Here is a 19,543-nt window from a genome sequence, read left to right as displayed (position 1 = left end):
CGGATGTATTGTAATAAGTAAGTTGTTAAAAATAAACTTTTAGTACAAGTGTACAGTAAAATGCCTTCTAAGTGGCAGTTAATCATAAATAATTACGTTGATAAGAAATGTTAGTGTTCATATTTTACAATATATTATTGCATATAACCGTGTGTTGTGACCGAGTAGCATCAGTATATATTTCATAATATTTAGACCTTCCTCTTAGGAGAATTGAAGAGAAATGGTGCCCAAATACAAGTGTGTGCACTGCATATATTCTTTCTCATAAGCAACACTGGAGCATAAGTAAGCACACTGCAACCATCCATTGAATTAAGTATCCATAAACGTATGCAGAGGGACAAATGACCTAGCGGTGTCCACTTGACTACCGCAGCAAATGGCCTTTGTATATAAACCTCTCTCTGAACGAGAACGTCCCCTATAATAGGACCAAAGGTAAACATTATAAGGGCTAAAGCCCAGTACCGGCCCCTGGGGGTAGCCAGAATGAGTCCAGTGTTGCAGTGTTCCGGAGCGTGCAGTCCTGCAGGGTAGAGTCAGCAGCAAGCTGTGTAGAGCAAAGGAGCACAGCAGCAAAAAGGTATTTCCAAGGAGAAATAATAAGAGGGCATCTCCAAGATAAAAGTAGAAGGTATTTAATCCATCAGCTCACAAATCGTGAAAGAAACAAACCTTTGTCAAAGTCCCACGGGATGAAACGCGTTGGTGCGTTAGTTTCAAACATCTTGTTGGCGATAGGAACCCTGAAAGCTTCTTGCTTATTAATGACAAAAATCTAGTTGAATATATTTCTTTTGGTCTGAAAAGCCAGCTGTGACGTGGGTATTTTAAATGTATCCCTTGGAAATAACAAAGTCCTATTGATACTCCATACAGAGAGATACTCTTGAGAAGGATATACGTATTGATTCTGAGGACCAGGGAATGTACCAGTACATGTCTTCCCAACACCTCTTCAAGTTACTGGACTGCCTGCAGGAATCCCATTCATTTGCAAAAGCCTTTAATTCAAACAACGAGCAGCGAACCGCGCTATGGAGAGCAGGTAAAATGTGTGTGTGACGGAATACATGTCTCGCTGATGGGTTCAAACGTGTTTATATCATCATCGTTTATATCATACGTATCATTGTACAGTGCAGCATGATCGCAATTAGGGGAAAACCTCTTTTCTCTCAAACATTAACTTCTGATTCAGTATAAAATATGACTGGACAATATGATGGCTACTTTTTTTTTTTATAAAAATGTGTTACCAGGAAGTAATACACTGAGTTACCTCTCGTTTTCAAGTATGTCCTGGGCACAGAGTTATAAAAATACATGGTTACATTAAAAGAACAGGGCTAAACAGTTAATTCACAGATATTTCATGGACAGATAGAGTTGGAAAATTGGGTACAGGGTATAAAGGACTTGTGAGTTTAAGATTTGAAATAGAGCAGCTTTAACATCGCCAACCATCAGGAAACAGCTCACACCCTTTGGCTTCACCAATGGCTGTCCACCTTTGGGAAACGCAGATGTACACTGGGGTGGTTCAGATTCAATGCAGCTGTGAACACAAAGTTCTTTGGCCTCTTGGCTCATTAACATTCTAGTGGGTGGGGTTGACGTTCCACAAAGTACAAGCAAATGTTAACCCGTAGCACGCACGTCCTGTGCAGAGGGGGAGCAGCTCTTGGGGAGCTCCATCAGGCGTCCGCCTTTGGGGCAACGCAGATGTACACTTAAACAATGTTCTGCACGTTTTAGTGTAAAACACATTGAATTGAAGGCCTCTTGTATTAACCATTCCCCTTTCCTGCAATTCTTTTGGATTTATTGTGCAGATTTGAACCCGTTTTATTCCCGTTTTTTGTATTTAGGCTTTAAAGGGAAGTCCAAACCCAACTTACTGAAGCAGGAGACGAGCAGCCTGGCGTGCGGTTTGCGAATCCTCTTCCGAATGTACACGGACGAGAGCCGGAAGGATTCCTGGGAGGACATCCAACAGAGACTTTTAAAGTGAGACCCCTTCCGGTTTAACCCCTTCAGTGCTGCATCACACTGCGGCACTGGGAAATAATAATAAATGTTGCTGGCAGTGGGTTATAAATAACTCTGTAATACCGTGTAACGTTCACTTACCTTCTCTGAGCTCCTAGAAACACAGCCACGTTGCTTTAACGTGTACTCGGCTGTCATTGTCCGATTACAAAACAAATATAATCACTGCGCTTCTCCATGTAAAGAGCATGCAGCTAGTGAAGGAAATGGCCATACAAATGTGCAAAACAGAAAGTGAATCCCTGCGCTTCTCCCATAGGGATAGCAATCAATGGGGAATATATATATATGTATGGTGTAAATATCTATAAGAAAAAAGGAGACTTTTGGTATACATCCTTTGATCAAATAATGCCAAGCCTGCTAACCACGTCAAGGTAAGTCTCTTTAGCAGGTCCCTACGCTAAATGCATACTAGTGTTATGTGAAATAAGCCCAGAAGGGGTTAAAATATCAAAGCATATGCTTGTATAACCTAGTGCAATTAAAAACTGGTATATACCAGTACAGATACTCACCTGTAAGTGAAGTGGAATAAGGGGACCTTGCTAGGAGATTATATACCTAGAAGAGGAGGGGCTGGCCTGCCACAAACTGCTCAATAAGCAGTTGCAGGTGATTGGCTAAATATATTCAATTACACCATAGTAGTGTTGCCCTCTAGGAGCGTGCTGCAAAGGATTAAAATCGGCCCAACAAATAATGTAAAACAAATATAATCACTGCGCTTCTCCATGTAAAGAGCATGCAGCTAGTGAAGGAAATGGCCATACAAATGTGCAAAACAGAAAGTGAATCCCTGCGCTTCTCCCATAGGGATAGCAATCAATGGGGAATATATATATATGTATGGTGTAAATATCTATAAGAAAAAAGGAGACTTTTGGTATACATCCTTTGATCAAATAATGCCAAGCCTGCTAACCACGTCAAGGTAAGTCTCTTTAGCAGGTCCCTACGCTAATTTGATCAAAGGATGTATACCAAAAGTCTCCTTTTTTCTTATAGATATTTACACCATACATATATATATATTCCCCATTGATTGTCCGATTACAGACATGTTGGCATTGTCAGAGTTGCTCAGCACTCTAGGACATTTGGTCATGGCGGTTTTGCCGCAACCAAATCTCCGCCGGCATTTAGCTGCCGCTAGTACATCGCTCCGCCGTCTGCCTCACCGCCAAGGTAAGCCCCTAACCTTACCCCTTACTCTAAAAGCCCCTAATGTTAACCCCTAAAACAACCCTTACCCCAAAAACTCTATCCTCAACCCCTTACCCCCCAAAAAAATCCTTAACTCCTTACCCCAAAAAACCCTATCCTTAACCCCCTTACCCCCCAAAACCCCTATCCTTAACCCCTTACCCCTAAACTCCCTTAAATTAACTTACCTTATTGGCGGGGGCGGCTGGCGGCTGAGTGTCCAACGAAGGAACGGCGGTGACGCATGGTCCCTTGGCGGCGACTTGGTTGCGATAAAATGACCGCAACCAACTGTCCTATTCCGTTGCTCAGAAGTAACTTGTGTGTAACCTGTGTTTCAGTGTGTGCAGTGAGGCGCTAGCTTACTTCATTACTGTGAATTCAGAAAGCCACCGTGAGGCCTGGACCAACCTGCTGCTACTGCTTCTAACCAAAACACTTAAAGTTGGCGACGAGAAGGTAAGCTCATGACCAAAATGTGCCCCAATACCACACTGTATATCTTAATATGCGCATACACAGTGTCTCCTAACACTGACTCTTATTAAACTGCATAGAGGTAGCACAACCATCAACAGTCGTAGAAGGGGGAACAGGAATAGCTCACCCATTGCTCTATTATTGTATACTTTGGGCATTAAAACGTTTTTGGTTTGATGTCCATTTTCACTCGGTTGTCCTTGCATTTGTCTCTGCCAGCCATGTTTCACTAAATGGCAAAGGCATTTTGTAATAAGCAGTGAGGCTGCTTCCCTGTGCAACTGAGTGGAGCTCATCACTTCTCCAGCATGGGGAAACTGCTGAACAGCATATTTAATGAGGACCGTAGAGAGGATGCACGCAAAATGTGGAGTTGTTTAAAAATATAATTCTCTTTATTTCATTTATTTGATTTTGAGAATTTAACATTCGTTTATATGCTTTTCACAAAAGCTCCAAACCATTTCATCCATAGAACACGTTCAACCCACGAAAGGGCTGTTTTTTTGCTCATTTTATGAAGAAATCTTTATTGTGCCCTATTACCTTACGGTTTGCAGTGCCAGCAGGTGTTCCAGCCGCAATGTTTCTCCTGTGTTCTTCCTGCGCACACACAGACTCTGAACGTAGTGCTGTTAATCTTGCTCTTGTCTTCCCCTACTAATGCATTTCTCTATTTTTTGTCTCTAAAGTTTAAAGCCCACGCGTCCCAGTATTACCCGTACCTGTGCGAGATCATGCAGTTTGACCTGATTCCCGAGCTGCGCGCGGTGCTGCGGAGGTTTTTTCTGCGCATTGGGCTTGTTTTTAAAATCTGGATGCCAGAAGAGCAGCTGCAGGCAGCCAGGTCCAGTTCTGCCTAGCACCGTACACCGTGCCGGGAACGCCGGCCTCCTTACACCGGAAGCTATGCCACTCTGTTCCAGAGCTGCAGACAAAATCAATGCGACTATTTAGGAAACCCGCCATTGGAGAGTCATTTAAAGGATGCCGCCAACATCCATGGTATACCAGAGGCAGTGCTATACTCTTCAGTTATGTACAGTGCAATGTGAGAAAATCATTGGTTTCAGCTTTCACCACCCAGAAGAAGACCCTGTGTCGTTTGTTCTGTCCATCTTTGCTTTGTTGCAGCTGCACACCCCTTGGTGGTAGGCACGCCCCTTGGTGGTAGGCACGCCCCTTGGTGGTAGGCACGCCCCTTGGTGGTAGGCACGCCTCTTGGCCATGTCATATGGGAAGCAACACTCATAGCAATTTAGGTTTAATAGTTTCTTCATGTTAAACATATTGTGCTGGCTGTATTGTATCTTTTTCTCTTCATAATGTGCGGGGCTTGACTTGCATAATTTGAACTATTTAAGTTATTATAATTATTTGAAGAATGAGGACAAACTAATGAGATATATATATTTTTATTTTTGCTACTTGGGGGGGTAAAGCTTTTTGATGGCTGGAAATATATTTTCCTTTCCTCTACCATCCAGCGGTTGGTTTCTGCTCCCCTCTTTGATTTTGCTATAACTTGGAAATATAAGAAAATGGTGAAGATAGGTTTTATTTTCAAAGTTGAGTATCGAAGGAACTTGGTTGCCCAGCGTAAAGTTAAATAATGCGTGAGGGTTTTGATGTAGGTAACGGTCCCCCTCAAGGAACCCCCCCAGTCAGGTTTTCAGAATATCCCCGCTCCAGCACAGGTGGCTCAATCAGTGATGAGCCACCTGTGTTGCAGCAGGGACTGACTGAGCCACCTGTGTTGCAGCTGGGATATCATTAAAACCTGACTTGTTGAGGGGTGGGGGGGTCTTGAGCACTGGAGCTGAGCCCCCTGTTATTTGCAGGGTCTGTTCAGCACTTTTTTTTTTTTTTAATTGGACCAACTGTTTTGGGTTGGAGAATCGATCCATAGAAATGAGCATGACGGTTACAATACTTACTACGGTTATGTGAAGTTTACGCATCAAAACTACTGTATACTCGTTCCGTTGGAAGGAAAAAGGACCCAGTGCAGATAATCGGATCCTGCTACAGGTCATTCCTCAGGTGTTTTTATCAATAAGATAAACGGTCTCCTGTACAGCATTAAAAAAATAATGATCTATATCTACTCGTCTCTCTCTCGTTCCTCTCTTTCTCTCTCATCCAGTGTTGTACATCATCAGTATTCTGTCCCCAAAACGTTGGCATTACAATGTGGTTTCTCAGCTGGGATGGCAGGTACTGGTACAGTGTGTTAGGCCTTTAAACATCAGTGTTAACACAGGAAACTTTTTCATTGCAATAAAAACCGGCTTCACAGTATGGAAACATTACTGGGGTTAAGTAAGAGTCCTAATGTATTGCGCTCATCAGATGAATCAGATTCCGCATGTTCTATAATGAAATTGCACATTATATTCCTCTTACCCCGTCAGCTCTCGTCCTTCTTTCCATTTAATATTACCTGTTCTGACCCAGGAACTATATGAAGGGGTGTGCGGGTTTACTGAAGTGGGGTGATCTTGTGTCTTTGTTACTCATGGTCATGTTTTTAGTTTGTTTTTGAAATTGATACAATAGTATCTCAAATGTCTTGTGTGCCCTTTCATCTTATCTTGTTGATTATGCGCTGGGTGTGATCCTGCTTTCAAAGCCAAATGTATCGGGATAAAGTAAATAGTTTAAAAATAATAATATATTAAATAACTTCGCAAAAAATGAAGCCTTTTTATCATACCAATGTATTGTTTTCAAATGTATTTGCTACTTTCAAACAAAATAAAAGTACTCTTGTCAGACTTCACAATTAATTTATCAATGATGCGGCCCATTTAAGAGGAAAGGATTTACATTGTGTTATTTTAGTCACGTCAAGAAATTACGTTTTGAAATATGTATATTGTTTAAAAAGGAAAAAGCCGTTTACATTCATTAGTGTATTACAATATTGTGGTTAGATTTGTGTGCTACAATAAATTGATATTCACTGGGGCGGGAGTCTGAACATAAACTGATTGTAGATGTTATGCTCGTATCCAAGCGAAGGAACACATGAATGTTTGAGCCAATAGGATGAATGTATTGGGAATAATTCAAATTGAATGTGTTTTTGTTTTTATCTGGTTATGGAGACCTTATTTGGTAATGGTGCTTTGGGCATAACACAGAGTAATATCAAAGGCTGAGCTAGGAACTTCCTAAGGAGGAATAAACGGAATTAGAATTGTTGCAACCAGTATTTTCTGCTGCTAAGATAAAACATTTTGTTAATTCATATACCTTAGTAAAATGTGTGGCACGTCATTTTGGGCCTGTTAATTCTTTGGATACGTTGCTGTATAACATTCAGATTTTCTGTTTTCTTGAATGTTAATTTAGCCATTTTGATAAGTGTATGTCTGGGGTCTTCAACTACTTCTCCACAGGGACCAGATCAGAAAACAAAATTATCAATAGAAGAGACACCAGCTTATGACAATGTAATTATAGACACATTTAAAGACTTAAAAATTGCTATATCAACATTTTGGAATCATTTATAACATCTGTACCACGTATATTTACATTACCTTAAATTACAAGTGAGTAAAATCTTGTCTGTAGCAGGAAGGCTCTCCAGTGTTACACAGTATCGAAGAATTCACTGTAATGGGGTCTCATTCTTATGCTTTATTACATACCAGGTATACAAACAAGTTAGGGTGAGTACAAAAGTGTCCCCCGTCTCCCCCCGTACAGTGTTGATAAAGAACACTTCTGACAGTCACGTCTCAGACAGGTCCCCAAACATGCCTAATGCCTCGGATGTAGTGCATAAGGGCTCGCTCAGACAGGCTGCTACAGCAGCTTGCTAGCGTTTGCGCCTCCTTGCAGCAAAGTGATCTGTGCTCAAACAGCAGGAGCCTGATCGCGGCGTTTGGGGGCGTGGCGGTGGCGTGTAACGAACGCGTCACGGAGCTGGTTTGCCTTGATTGGCTGAACCAGCTCGCGTCACGCGACTGTAGCCCAAAAGATCAATTTGGGTTGTGGTGGCAAAATGTCGCAGCGACAAGGCTGCACTTTGCCGCCGGTGGAGTTTTCTGTTTGAAAACTCCCACTGCACAACCCAAATTTGCGACAGACGCGCACACGCCGCATGTTAGTGCGCGCACGCCGCATCGCCTGCTGTTTGAGCTCAGCCTTATTCTTTCTACAATTTGTTCTGTTCCCGTTTTGGTCGAGGAAAGTAGTACACATTGGGTATGGAAGCTACTGTATATGGTAGCTTTAATTGCTCTGAGTATTCCCTTCATTGTTTAATACATCTTGATATACTTTGTAAAACATCAATGATTCTGGTTTATTTTAAATTTGCAAGACACCATTAACATTTTTAAATAATGTAAACGGACAAACAAAACGATTTCTATTTACTGTGTTTTTATCACTCTCTTTTATCACTTGCTTTATTGGAATTATTTTTTTTCCCCTCAGTTGTTGGCTCTGCATAACCTGCAAGAACAGTGGTTTCAAACTTTTTTGGTTAAGGAACCCCAAGTGAAATGATGAGGAACCCCAACCCTCTCTAATAGTATTTTATACTATTTTCAATTGCAGGGATCTCTTTAGGGATGCCTGGGGAACCCAAGGGTTCTTAGGAACCCTGGTTGAAAAACACTGCTAGACAATAGTACAATGTAATCCTTCTGGCTTCCTTCATATAATATTGCCAATGTATGGAATAGATGTTTTAGACCACAATCTCCATAGATAGATAGATGGCCCCAAAGATATTGCTACAGTTTAGGTCAGTGTTTTTTTTTTTTAACAGGGGTTCTTAGGAGCTGTTGGGTTTGGCGGGCATCCTTAAAGGGTTCCCTACAATTTTCAGCCCTCAGACACGCTATTAGAGAGGTTTGGGGTTCCTCAGAATTTTACAATATAATTATAGGGTTCTTAAAAAAAAAAAAAAAAAAAGGTTAAAAACCTCTGGTTTATATATACACTGTAGCATTACTGCTAAACTCCACTGCCTGATAGAGGAAAAGGAAAAAATGTCTGATATATGTATATTTCTGTATACATGGTCCAGGAATTCCCTTCCTTGCTTCTCTAACTGAATATACTTCCTGTGCAAATTGCTTTCTTCTATTTAAAATTTCTACATTGTATTCTTTATCATATAAATTATCTTATCATTTTTAGTATTGATTATGCACTATATTCTGAAATATGTTTTAAAGTTGCTAATTAAAAGGCAACCTCTGCCTACTGGCTGTACACATTTTGAAAACATTGAGAAGTTATATGAAAAGATATGTAAAGTTTTCTATGTAAAATATAATGTATAATACTGTTATCTTATGCTTTAATCAGGTGGAAAATCAATAAAGTTTTAAAGGTGATTTTTGTGATTGTCTGTGCCATAAAATGATCATAAGATTAGGAAGGAGGTGGAGAGAGACACAAGGAGGTGGTGGGTGGGAGGTTGTAGAAAGGAGTCAGAGATACTGGGTGGGGGGGGGTGGTGGTAGAGGTAGAGTGATGAGGTTGGGGGGGGGGGGGGGAAGAGTAGTGGGGGAGGGATTAAGGGGGTTGGGTGGGAGGGAAGAGAGCGGGTGGGGATAGGGGTGAAGGGGGTTGGGTGGGTGGGGGATAGGGGTGAAGGGGGGTGGGTGGGGGATAGGGGTGAAGGGGGTTGGGTGGGTGGGGGAGAGTGATGGGGGGGGTGAGGGGGTAATACAGCAGAGGTGGGGAGGTATTATACAAATCCCATTATATGTATGTTTAAGGCCTTGACGTGTTTTATAATAAGCAGTTAAATCTGGTTACTCTACTGATTGAGACAGCTGTGCTGAAGCAGGGACTACAAACAAACAGATGGGTATGTGTGAAGCAGGGACTGACTGAGCCTGCTGTGCTGAAGCAGGGATATTCAGAGAAACCTGACCTGTTGGGCGGTGGGATGAGGCCTGGAGCTGCGCTCACTAGTAAACAGGTGGGCGGGGCCGCCGGATTGGCAAATTTTAGGGTGGGGGGGGCCGCCAGATTTACAGCCCCGGGTGTGCGGGGCCGCCGGAGCGACAGTTTTCGGGTGTGCGGGGCCGGCGGAGCGACAGTTTTCGGGTGTGCGGGGCCGGCGGAGCGACAGTTTCCGGGTGTGCGGGGCCGCCGGAGCGACAGTTTCCGGGTGGACGGGGCCGCCTGAGTGACAGTTTCCGGGTGGGCGGGGCAGCCGGAGTGACAGATACGGGGTGGGCGGGGCCGCCGGAGTGACAGGTATTGGGTGGGCTGGGCCGCCGAAGTGACAGTTACGGGGTGGGCGGGGACGCCGGAGTGACAGCCCTTGGTGGGCGTGGCAATCCCTCAGTGTGAGGCGTCGCTCCCCTCACGGCCTGTCACTGCGACGTCTCCCACCCGCGCATGCGTAGTGTGCTCAGCGCGCCATTTTGCCTGAGTTTGAATGTGAGGAGGCTGCGCGTGCCACCGCGGGAAGGTGCGTATCCGGGGTCACACGGTGAGGGCGGGAAGTCCGGGGGGGGTGTAGCCAGCCTAGCCCTTACCTTAACCCTCACCCTAATGTGCCAGCCTAGCCCTTACCTTAACCCTCACCCTAATATGCCAGCCTAGCCCTTACCTTAACCCTCACCCTGATATGCCAGCCTAGCCCTTACCTTAACCCTAATATGCCAGCCTAGCCCTTACCTTAACCCTCACCCTAATATGCCAGCCTAGCCCTTACCTTAACCCTCACCCTAATATGCCATCTTAGCCCTTACCTTGACCCTCACCCTAATATGCCAGCCTAGCCCTTACCTTAACCCTCACCTTAATATGCCATCCTAGCCCTTACCTTAACCCTCACCCTAATATGCCATCTTAGCCCTTACCTTGACCCTCACCCTAATATGCCAGCCTAGCCCTTACCTTAACCCTCACCCTAATATGCCAGCCTAGCCCTTACCTTAACCCTCACCCTAATATGCCAGCCTAGCCCTTACCTTAACCCTCACCCTAATATGCCAGCCTAGCCCTTACCTTAACCCTCACCCTAATATGCCATCCTAGCCCTTACCTTAACCCTCACCCCAATATATGCCATCCTAGCCCTTACCTTAACCCTCCCTCTAATATGCCAGCCTAGCCCTTACCTTAACCCTCACCCTAATATGCCATCCTAGCCCTTACCTTAACCCTCACCCCAATATATGCCATCCTAGCCCTTACCTTAACCCTCACCCTAATATGCCAGCCTAACCTTTACCCTCACCCTGATATGGCAGCCTATCCCTTACGTTAAACCTCACCCTAGTATGCCAGCATCACCCTAATGCCACCTAACCCTTTACCATAATCCTAATATGTCACCCTAATCGGGACCTTAATCCTAAAATGCTGCTTTACCCCTAATATGCCAGCCTAACCAGCAGTCTGTGCATCCTAATATGGTAGAGAAGCATTGGCCGTAAGGGATAGGGAGGAGGTTTATAGGTCAGGGTAACTAGATATGTCCAATTCTATAACATTGTATGTAACCTGATTGCTTTGCACATATGTGAGGGAGATCATGTAGTAATAACATATGAAAGCAGCCGGGTTGCAGTCATTTTACAGGCGATTATGTGACAGTATAACATGTGCAGCAGTTGGGTTACAGAGTCTCTGTGAGAACGGGTTACGTTGCTCCCATTGGTTATATGGATACGTTGTTTTCCTTTTTCCTCTGGGAGCCCTATTGGGGTGCTGCACGAGGCGGCCCGCTTTCTTTTTTATGGTTGCTGTTGATGTGCCGGAGAATGTGTCCTTTTTTGAGACCACGTGATATAATATAAGAATAAGCAGGTGGGTAACAGTCTGTGTGTGCGCCTTGTGTAACAGGAGGTGGGCGTATCGTGTAACAAGGCACAATCAGTGTAATGCTCAGCTCTCATGCAGACTCTTACCCAGCTTCTTGTTGTTAGGTTGTATTATTACATTACCCCTTGCAAAGCAGGCTGCCCGCAGCGCTTACCAGCATATGTTTTATGACCACGTTATTCTCCCTCACACTGGCTGGATTTAGAGTTGGTGCTGGCATACAATGGTAAATTCCCACCCTATACGCTCATAGATGTTTTATTTCATATATTGTATGGCTGAACAAAGGAACATAGAGCACAACGGGTTTAGCAAATCAAACTCATTTATTGAGCCAAAACCACATGAGTTTGATTTGCTAAACCCGTTGTGCCCTATGTTCCTTTGTTCATCTGTTCAGGACTGATCGCAGGCTTTCGTGCAAACACTGGAGCACCGGTAACTGTATCATTATTTTTCTTTTTGAGGTGTGCAGCATTTCTCTTATCTTATACTATATTAGTGAAAGCACTGTATGTTTGCCTGCCTGGATGTCCGGTGTCCCTAGGGGAAATCTCATTGGTCCCTTGGCCCGCCCGCCCCCGCACACCTCTCATTGGCCTGAGGCGGAGTGACGGGCCAAAGGACACACAGGGACACACACACACACACAGGGACACACACACACACACAGGGAACACAGGGAACACAGGGAACACACACACACACACACGGACACACACACACACACACACACACACACACACACACACACACACACACACAGTGACAGACACACACACACACACACACAGGGACACACACACAGTGACACACACACACACACACACACACACACACACACTGTTACATACATTAGCGGGGCTCACAGTGTTAGCAGCACCCGCGCGCACCTCCTCCTCTCCCCGTGTCTCCCGCGCTTTCACCCCGACACACACACTATTATTACCCCTTCAGCGCCCCCCCCCCACCCAGTGTCAGCGGCTGTGCGAGACCCCCCTCTATATCTCCCACCTCTCCCCCCCCACACACATATACATGCCCCCCCCTCCCCGGCGCTACAACTCACCCCTCCCCGGCGGGGGAACAGCCAGTGGCCAGGCAGGCTGCCTCGCGGCGCCGAGTGCCCAAGATGGCGGCGCCCGGGACACAGCGGGGGAGCGGCCACAACACGCTGCCTCCCGCCTCAGATCCACGTGGGACCTGCCGGATGGGTGAGTGAGCGGCCTTCACCTCCCCTCCACCCCCCCCCCCCTCCCCTCCAGTGTCAGTGTCTCCCCGATACCCCCCCCCCCCCCCGGCGCCGCTACAGTCAGCGGGGGAGCGAGCGAGCGCCCGGGACACAGCGGGAGAGCGGCCACAACACACTGCCTCCCGCCTCAGATCCACGTGGGACCTGCCGGACGGGTGAGTGAGCGGCCTTCACCTCCCCTCACCCCCCATCACCTCCCCTCACCCCCTTTCACCTCCCCTCACTCCACTTCTCCCTTCCACCCCCCTTCACCTCCCCATTTACCTCCCCCCCTTCACCTCCCCTTCACCCCCCCCCCTTCACCTCCCCTCCACCCCCCCCTTCACCTCCCTTCCACCCCCCCCCTTCACCTCCCTTCACCTCCCCTCCACCCCCCCTTCACCTCCCCTCCACCCCCCCACCTTCACCTCCCATCCACCCCCCTTCACCTCCCCTCCACCCCCCCTTCACCTCCCCTCCACCCCCCCTTCACCTCCCCTCCACCCCCCCCTTCACCTCCCCTCCACCCCCCCCTTCACCTCCCCTCCACCCCCCCTTCCCACCGCCTCCCCCCCCCCCTTCCCACCGCCTCCCCCCCCCCTTCCCACCGCCTCCCCCCCCCTTCCCACCGCCTCCCCCCCCCTTCCCACTGCCTCCCCCCCTTCCCACCGCCTCCCCCCCTTCCCACCGCCTCCCCCCCCCTTCCCCCCCTTCCCACCGCCTCCCCCCCTTCCCACCGCCTCCCCCCCCTTCCCACCGCCTCCCCCCCCTTCCCACCGCCTCCCCCCCCTTCCCACCGCCTCCCCCCCCTTCCCACCGCCTCCCCCCCCCTTCCCACCGCCCCCCCCCCCTTCCCACCGCCCCCCCCCCCTTCCCACCGCGCCCCCCCCTTCCCACCGCCTCCCCCTTCCCCCCCTTCCCACCGCCTCCCCCTTCCCCCCCTTCCCACCGCCTCCCCCTTCCCCCCCTTCCCACCGCCTCCCCCTTCCCCCCCCTTCCCACCGCCTCCCCCTTCCCCCCCCTTCCCACCGCCTCCCAGCCCCCCTTCCCACCGCCTCCCCCCACCCCTTCCCACCGCCTCCCCCCACCCCTTCCCACCGCCACCCCCCACCCCTTCCCACCGCCACCCCCTCCCTTCCCACCGCCTCCCACCCCCCGCCTTCCCACCTCCTCCCACCCCCCGCCTTCCCACCTCCTCCCACCCCCCGCCTTCCCTCCGCCTCCCCCTTCCCACCACCTCACCCCTCCCCCCCTTCCCACCACCTCCACCCCCTTCCCACCACCTCCCCCCCTTCCCACCACCTCCCCCCCTTCCCACCACCTCCCCCCCTTCCCACCACCTCCCCCCTCCTCCCCCTTCCCACCACCTTCCCCTCCTCCCCCTTCCCACCACCTTCCCCCTCCTCCCCCTTCCCACCACCTTCCCCCTCCTCCCCCTTCCCACCACATCCCCCCTTCTCTCCCTTTCCACCACCTTCCCCCTCCTCCTCCTTCCTACCACCTCCCCCCTTCTCCCCCTTCCCACCACCTCCCCCCTTCTCCCCCTTCCCACCACCTCCCCCCTTCTCCCCCTTTCCACCACCTCCCCCCTTCTCCCCCTTTCCACCACCTCCCCCCTTCTCCCCCTTTCCACCACCTCCCCCCTCCTCCCCCTTCCCACCACTTCTCCCCTTCCCCCCCCCGCTCCCCTTCCCCCCCTCCGCTCCCCTTCCCCCCCTCCGCTCCCCTTCCCCCCCTCCGCTCCCCTTCCCCCCCCTCCGCTCCCCTTTCCACCCCTCCGCTCCCCTTTCCACCCCCCCTCCGCTCCCCTTTCACCCCCCCCTCCGCTCCTCTTCCCCCCCCCCCCATCACCTCTTTTTCCCCTTTCCCCTCCCACCCCCTCCCACACTTCCACCCCCTCCTCTAACCCTTCCCCCCCTCCTCTAACCCTTCCCCCCCCTCCTCTAACCCTTCCCCCCCTCCTCTAACCCTTCCCCCCCTCCTGTAACCCTTCCCCCCCTCCTCTAACCCTTCCCCCCCCCTCCTCTAACCCTTCCCCCCCTCCTCCACCCCTTGCCCCCCTCCTCCACCCCTTGCCCCCCTCCTCCACCCCCTCCTCCCCTTCCCGCCGCCCTTCGCCTTCATGCCCGCCTTACCGCCTCCCCACCCCCGCCTCTGCCTTTCACCCGCCCTTACTCCGGCCGCCTCTGCCTTTCACCCACCGCCTCACAGCCGCTGCACGCACTCAACAGACACCCACCACACTCGACACATACCTGCCGCCACACACACCTGCTGGCTCCCGCCCCTACGCACCGACATCACTGACCCACCGCCTCACACCCTAGCAGGACCCCCACTCACAGACAGCACTCACAACCCACGCGCCAGCCGCCGCCTCACACCCTTGCAGGACCCCCACTCACAGACAGCACTCACAACCCACGCACCACCCGCCGCCTCACACCCTAGCAGGACCCCCACTCGCACACAGCACTCACAACCCACGCGCCACCCGCCGCCTCACACCCTAGCAGGACACACGACTCAGATTTTTACATCACTTATGCCACCAAAATATACATTGTACTGTGGTGTGTTTACAATAAACCATTTTTATACAACATCGTATTACATTTTCTTCCATCTTTCTTTTCAATATTATTATCCAACCTTTACAACAAACAGTCACCTATTGTTCCACGATTTATAAATAATACTACCTATTACGCATTTACATCCCGGGCAACGCCGGGTCTCTCAGCTAGTATTGTATATATTTGTATGGCGCCATAATATATTCCATTACACAGATGGGGCAGTATCGGTGTATAACGGAATACATGTACGTTAATACAAACTGAAACAATAGGACGGATAGGTATGCATGCTCCTCGGAGCAGGGACCTCATTAACTACAAACATATAATGTCCTATCATTCGTGTTACTCCTTTATACAGGTTATATACATCTACTACCAGCGTATTCAGCTATCTCTGTATTATCTATCGCCTGTTACAGTTTGCATATACATCAGCAGCAAATATATTATGTTAGATTTTATTATACACCTTTTCACAAAATGTACTATATATACACCAGCTCAAAGTCATATTGTCATCCCTTTTGTAGGTCGTCTACATACTTTGTCATCATATTGGATTATCTAATGATAACCCCTTAGGCTGCGTCCATAGAGGGGCAGGCCGCGCGGACGCGTCCGTACGCTGTGCGATCAGACTGCCTAAAGGCAGTGATCGCATCTAAACAGCATGTGAGTGGAAGCGGGAGGGGGCACGCGATGCGCGTGAAATCAGTCAAAACTGATTTCTCGGGCGATCACGTGAGCGGTTTGCCCAATGAGGGCGAACCAGCTCCGTGATGTCACTTGCCCGCCCATAGACACGCCCTCGGACGGCGCACGTACTAAGGCCAGGGGAAGCACCCGCTTTCCCTCAGCCTCTGCACGGCTGCTTTGTCTATGGACGCAGCCTTACATGGCATGTACAATCATACAAACTACCTTAATATGTTAAATCATGTTATCACTCCTTTACACGTTATTTGCGCAAACTACCATCATCTTGTAGTTCTTTAACATCCCTTGCACATTAATATCATAATGCCACCTTGTGTTTATACACTGACATCATCGTGTTTGTTTATAATATATCTTCTTACACCAAATGGTTTTATTGTCAGCAAACACAAGTTATTGTGCAAATACTATATCCTGTTATTATGTCCTGTATTTGTATTTTGTTATTTTGTCCTGTTAGCCTGTCCTGGTTCTGTTCGCTCGCTATTGACATTCTGTTATGTTATTAACACTTACAAGTGACACACACATTGACATCATTTTTTCACTTCTGTTTGTATACGTCTCTCTTGTTTTCTTCTGCATAAGTTATATACACTTATGGCCAGCACCCTTGGCATAGGCTATAATCGCCTCATATTATTAGCTTGTGCAAGTTATAGCTACCTGCTGCCATAGCATTTTACATGTATTGCTTAGCATAGTTTATTTAGTGTCATTAACTCACCGTGATTATCTACACTAAGAGTAACATCTATGAGGCCTGTTTTGCCCTAAAATCCCTATTGACTTTCAGGTGAAAACGGCCACTTATGCAGGTAAAGATTAACGTCAACTCCACTGACAGCGACCTGTGCTGAAGCAGGGATATCCTGAAAACCTGACCTATTGGTGGCCTTTTAGAACTGGAGTTGGCCACTCCTGCCCTATGCAGTAAATTCTGTATACTCCAAAGCGGCAGTTTTGAGACAAAAATGTCCATTTGAAGTCACTTGGGACTTTTGGCTGAAATTAACCCAAATGGCCACTTCTGATTATATACAATGTACCCCTCAGTGTCTGTTATCACCACTTCACAGACATTGTATCTATTGCATTATTGATCATTCCCATTTATATACTGGCCCTATTAGTTTATTATATGACGAGTGTCCGGAGAGAGGAGTTAGTTTGTATGTCAGATAAATGGAATTTCCGCCCCATATTTCTTACATTCTTACAACCGAATATGTTGGGGTTCTGCAGAAATAGGGGGAATAAATCTGAATGACATTAGGCATTGACCTGCACGTCAAATGAAGAGGTCTGTTGGAAAGATGCCGTTCACCCACAGAAGTTTATTTGCAAATGTTATTAAAAAGTAAAGTGACCTGTTATGTTCTTGTACAGTGACATGTCACAGACTAACAGCACGGGAACATGTGTTACACAAAGTGTCCCAGAATAAAATAGCTAGGAACTCGTATTACTAATTGTACAGAATATCTGGATATGGTTTATAAACTATCTAGTATGTGGTTTTATGTTCACTTCTTGGCCTATTAGTATTTGTTTGCTTGCCAAGATAATGATATTCTGTGGGTAGAGAATTGAGTATACATGTGTAACAAAGGGATAGGCACAACATAAATATGCAAAAAAAAGTATTTTATTGGCACAACGTTTCTGCTACCCTCTGGAGTCTTGATCAATATGTGTGTGTATTGTGGGCAAGGCCTATACACCTTCCCTCCCTCTGTATGCTGGCGTTTCCAAGATAAAGAGGCAGGTGCTAATATCTAATGAGATATCAAGAAGGGCATTGCATAAATGGCAGCTTTATCATCAGTGTGTTTCTTGTAATTATTGGCTTCATCTTTTAGCTGCCAAATGCACTAACCCCTTTCTTAGTGCCAAGAATCCTGCAGTGCACACCCGTGGTACCGAACGTGTTAAAATCCACAAATTGCCTTTTGTATGCGTTGCATATCATGCTTAAAGTAACGTCTACATCGCAATCTTCCTCTGCCCCATGCATGGTCTCTCTCTGAACCATTGCACGGGTTAAATCCCCTGCAGTCAGCATGGGACATTGCACTGTGGGGAAGACATGATGATCTCAGGCCTAGCGCTATTTAAAGTGAAGGGGGAGGCATGGCAGAGAGAATCAACCTAACTATGCAGCATCTGTCTGGCACCACCCATGAAATGTCCTGATTGGTGACTGTGGCAACAGCTTGCTTCCGTTTGGATTGTCACTGGCACTTTTTTTTTCTAAACCTGTGTAGTTTGGTTGAGGGGGCAATCTGGTTTCCTTGGCCAGGGAGAGATGTGAGTAAAGGCATTTTATGTTGTGTTCTGTGTGTTTCAGATTCCTCTTAGTTATGGTATGGGGGGAATTGATTTATTTGGAAGATGAATTCTTAAATTAAATAGCCTGTGTGTGTGTGTGTGTGTGTGTGTGTGTGTGTGTGTGTGTGTGTGTGTGTGTGTGTGTGTGTGTGTGTGTGTGTGTGTGTGTGTGTGTGTGTGTGTGTGTGTGTGTGTGTGTGTGTGTGTGTGTGTGTGTGTGTGTGTGTGTGTGTGTGTGTGTGTGTGTGGTAAATATATTTCAGTATGAAAGAGCAGTCTTGTGGAAGAGGTGTTGCAGAGCAATATGCTGCATTTGTGCAGTTTCAAACGTGTTTTTTGCCTTTAAACAAAGGATAACTTCTCTATACCTGTGTGGATATAGGAATAGGTTTTGTGTTAACATGTTTTTTCCTTATTTTCCTGATTGCAAATGGTTGAAGATGACACCTTTTTAAAAAAAAAATATATTTTTTTTATTTTCCTTAAATGTTTAAGATGTTCATTTTTAATAACTAACTTTTATCACCACAATACTGTTTTGTGTATGCAAAAGCAGTCGCCAAACCGTTGCCATTAGCATGATTAGATGAAAATACCATTAAGAGGTATCTCGGCCTACAAAGTATCCAACTAAAGTTTGCACAGCCAGAACCCTCCCCCCCCCCCTTTTTATATTGGTTTTCTGATGAAGTCAGGCCAAACAACACTGACGAAAACACAAAGATAACTACGGTAGAAGTGACACCTTTTTAGTAGCCAACTTGTGGTTAGAGTGCAAGCTCTCAGGACTGCAAAGGTCCCTTCTTCAGGCATCTAGTGTACAAACACGTCCCCCTTGAGTACCCCAAGAAGGGCAATTTGTGATTAGTTCTATCCCCCCTCCCCCCCGCCCCATCCCATCCCAAATGAAAGCTTTTTAGCATGGTTACATTTATTAGGAAAGCCATCTAGAGTTAGTGAGTGTGTGTGTTCATTTTCTGAGGCGTCGTGTAGTTTTGGGGACCTCTGCTTTTATCTTGCTTACATCTTTTGTTTCCTATAGGTTTACATCATTTATTTGCTAATTTCCTGCTGCCAAATTCCAGTAAGTATTTTCCCCATTTTGTTGTTTTTTTAATGAATGACA

At 47.4% G+C, this 19,543-nt stretch overlaps 2 protein-coding genes across 7 annotated transcripts in view; both read left to right on the top strand.

The window, feature by feature from the left end:
• The window catches only part of ARFGEF2 (ARF guanine nucleotide exchange factor 2), a 66,557-nt gene extending 57,859 nt beyond the window's left edge, over positions 1–8,698 (top strand). The window contains exons 36-39 of the mRNA XM_075571277.1: positions 883–1,051; positions 1,875–2,013; positions 3,603–3,720; positions 4,434–8,698. Of these exons, the coding sequence (XP_075427392.1) occupies positions 883–1,051; positions 1,875–2,013; positions 3,603–3,720; positions 4,434–4,604 (597 nt within the window). The 3' untranslated portion in view covers positions 4,605–8,698. The remainder of the gene's footprint in view (positions 1–882; positions 1,052–1,874; positions 2,014–3,602; positions 3,721–4,433) is intronic.
• Positions 8,699–9,492: 794 nt separating this feature from the next.
• CSE1L (chromosome segregation 1 like) overlaps positions 9,493–19,543 on the top strand; it is a 39,201-nt gene continuing 29,150 nt past the window's right edge. Inside the window, exons 1-2 of one of the 6 annotated variants that reach the window (XM_075571283.1) lie at positions 9,493–9,583; positions 19,460–19,501. In XM_075571283.1, coding sequence (XP_075427398.1) covers positions 9,580–9,583; positions 19,460–19,501 — 46 coding nt within the window. In that variant the 5' untranslated portion in view covers positions 9,493–9,579. Of the gene's footprint in view, positions 9,584–9,677; positions 9,698–10,106; positions 10,217–16,019; positions 16,042–18,282; positions 18,397–19,459; positions 19,502–19,543 lie in introns of those variants that run through there. The other 5 variants (XM_075571287.1, XM_075571282.1, XM_075571281.1 and 2 more) reach the window with 5 other exon arrangements.

The sequence above is a fragment of the Ascaphus truei genome, chromosome 15, assembly GCF_040206685.1.
Source record: "Ascaphus truei isolate aAscTru1 chromosome 15, aAscTru1.hap1, whole genome shotgun sequence".
NCBI classification, from domain to species: domain Eukaryota; kingdom Metazoa; phylum Chordata; class Amphibia; order Anura; family Ascaphidae; genus Ascaphus; species Ascaphus truei.
The sequence above is the reverse complement of the archived record's forward strand: the minus strand, read 5'-3'. Positions and strand labels throughout refer to the sequence as shown.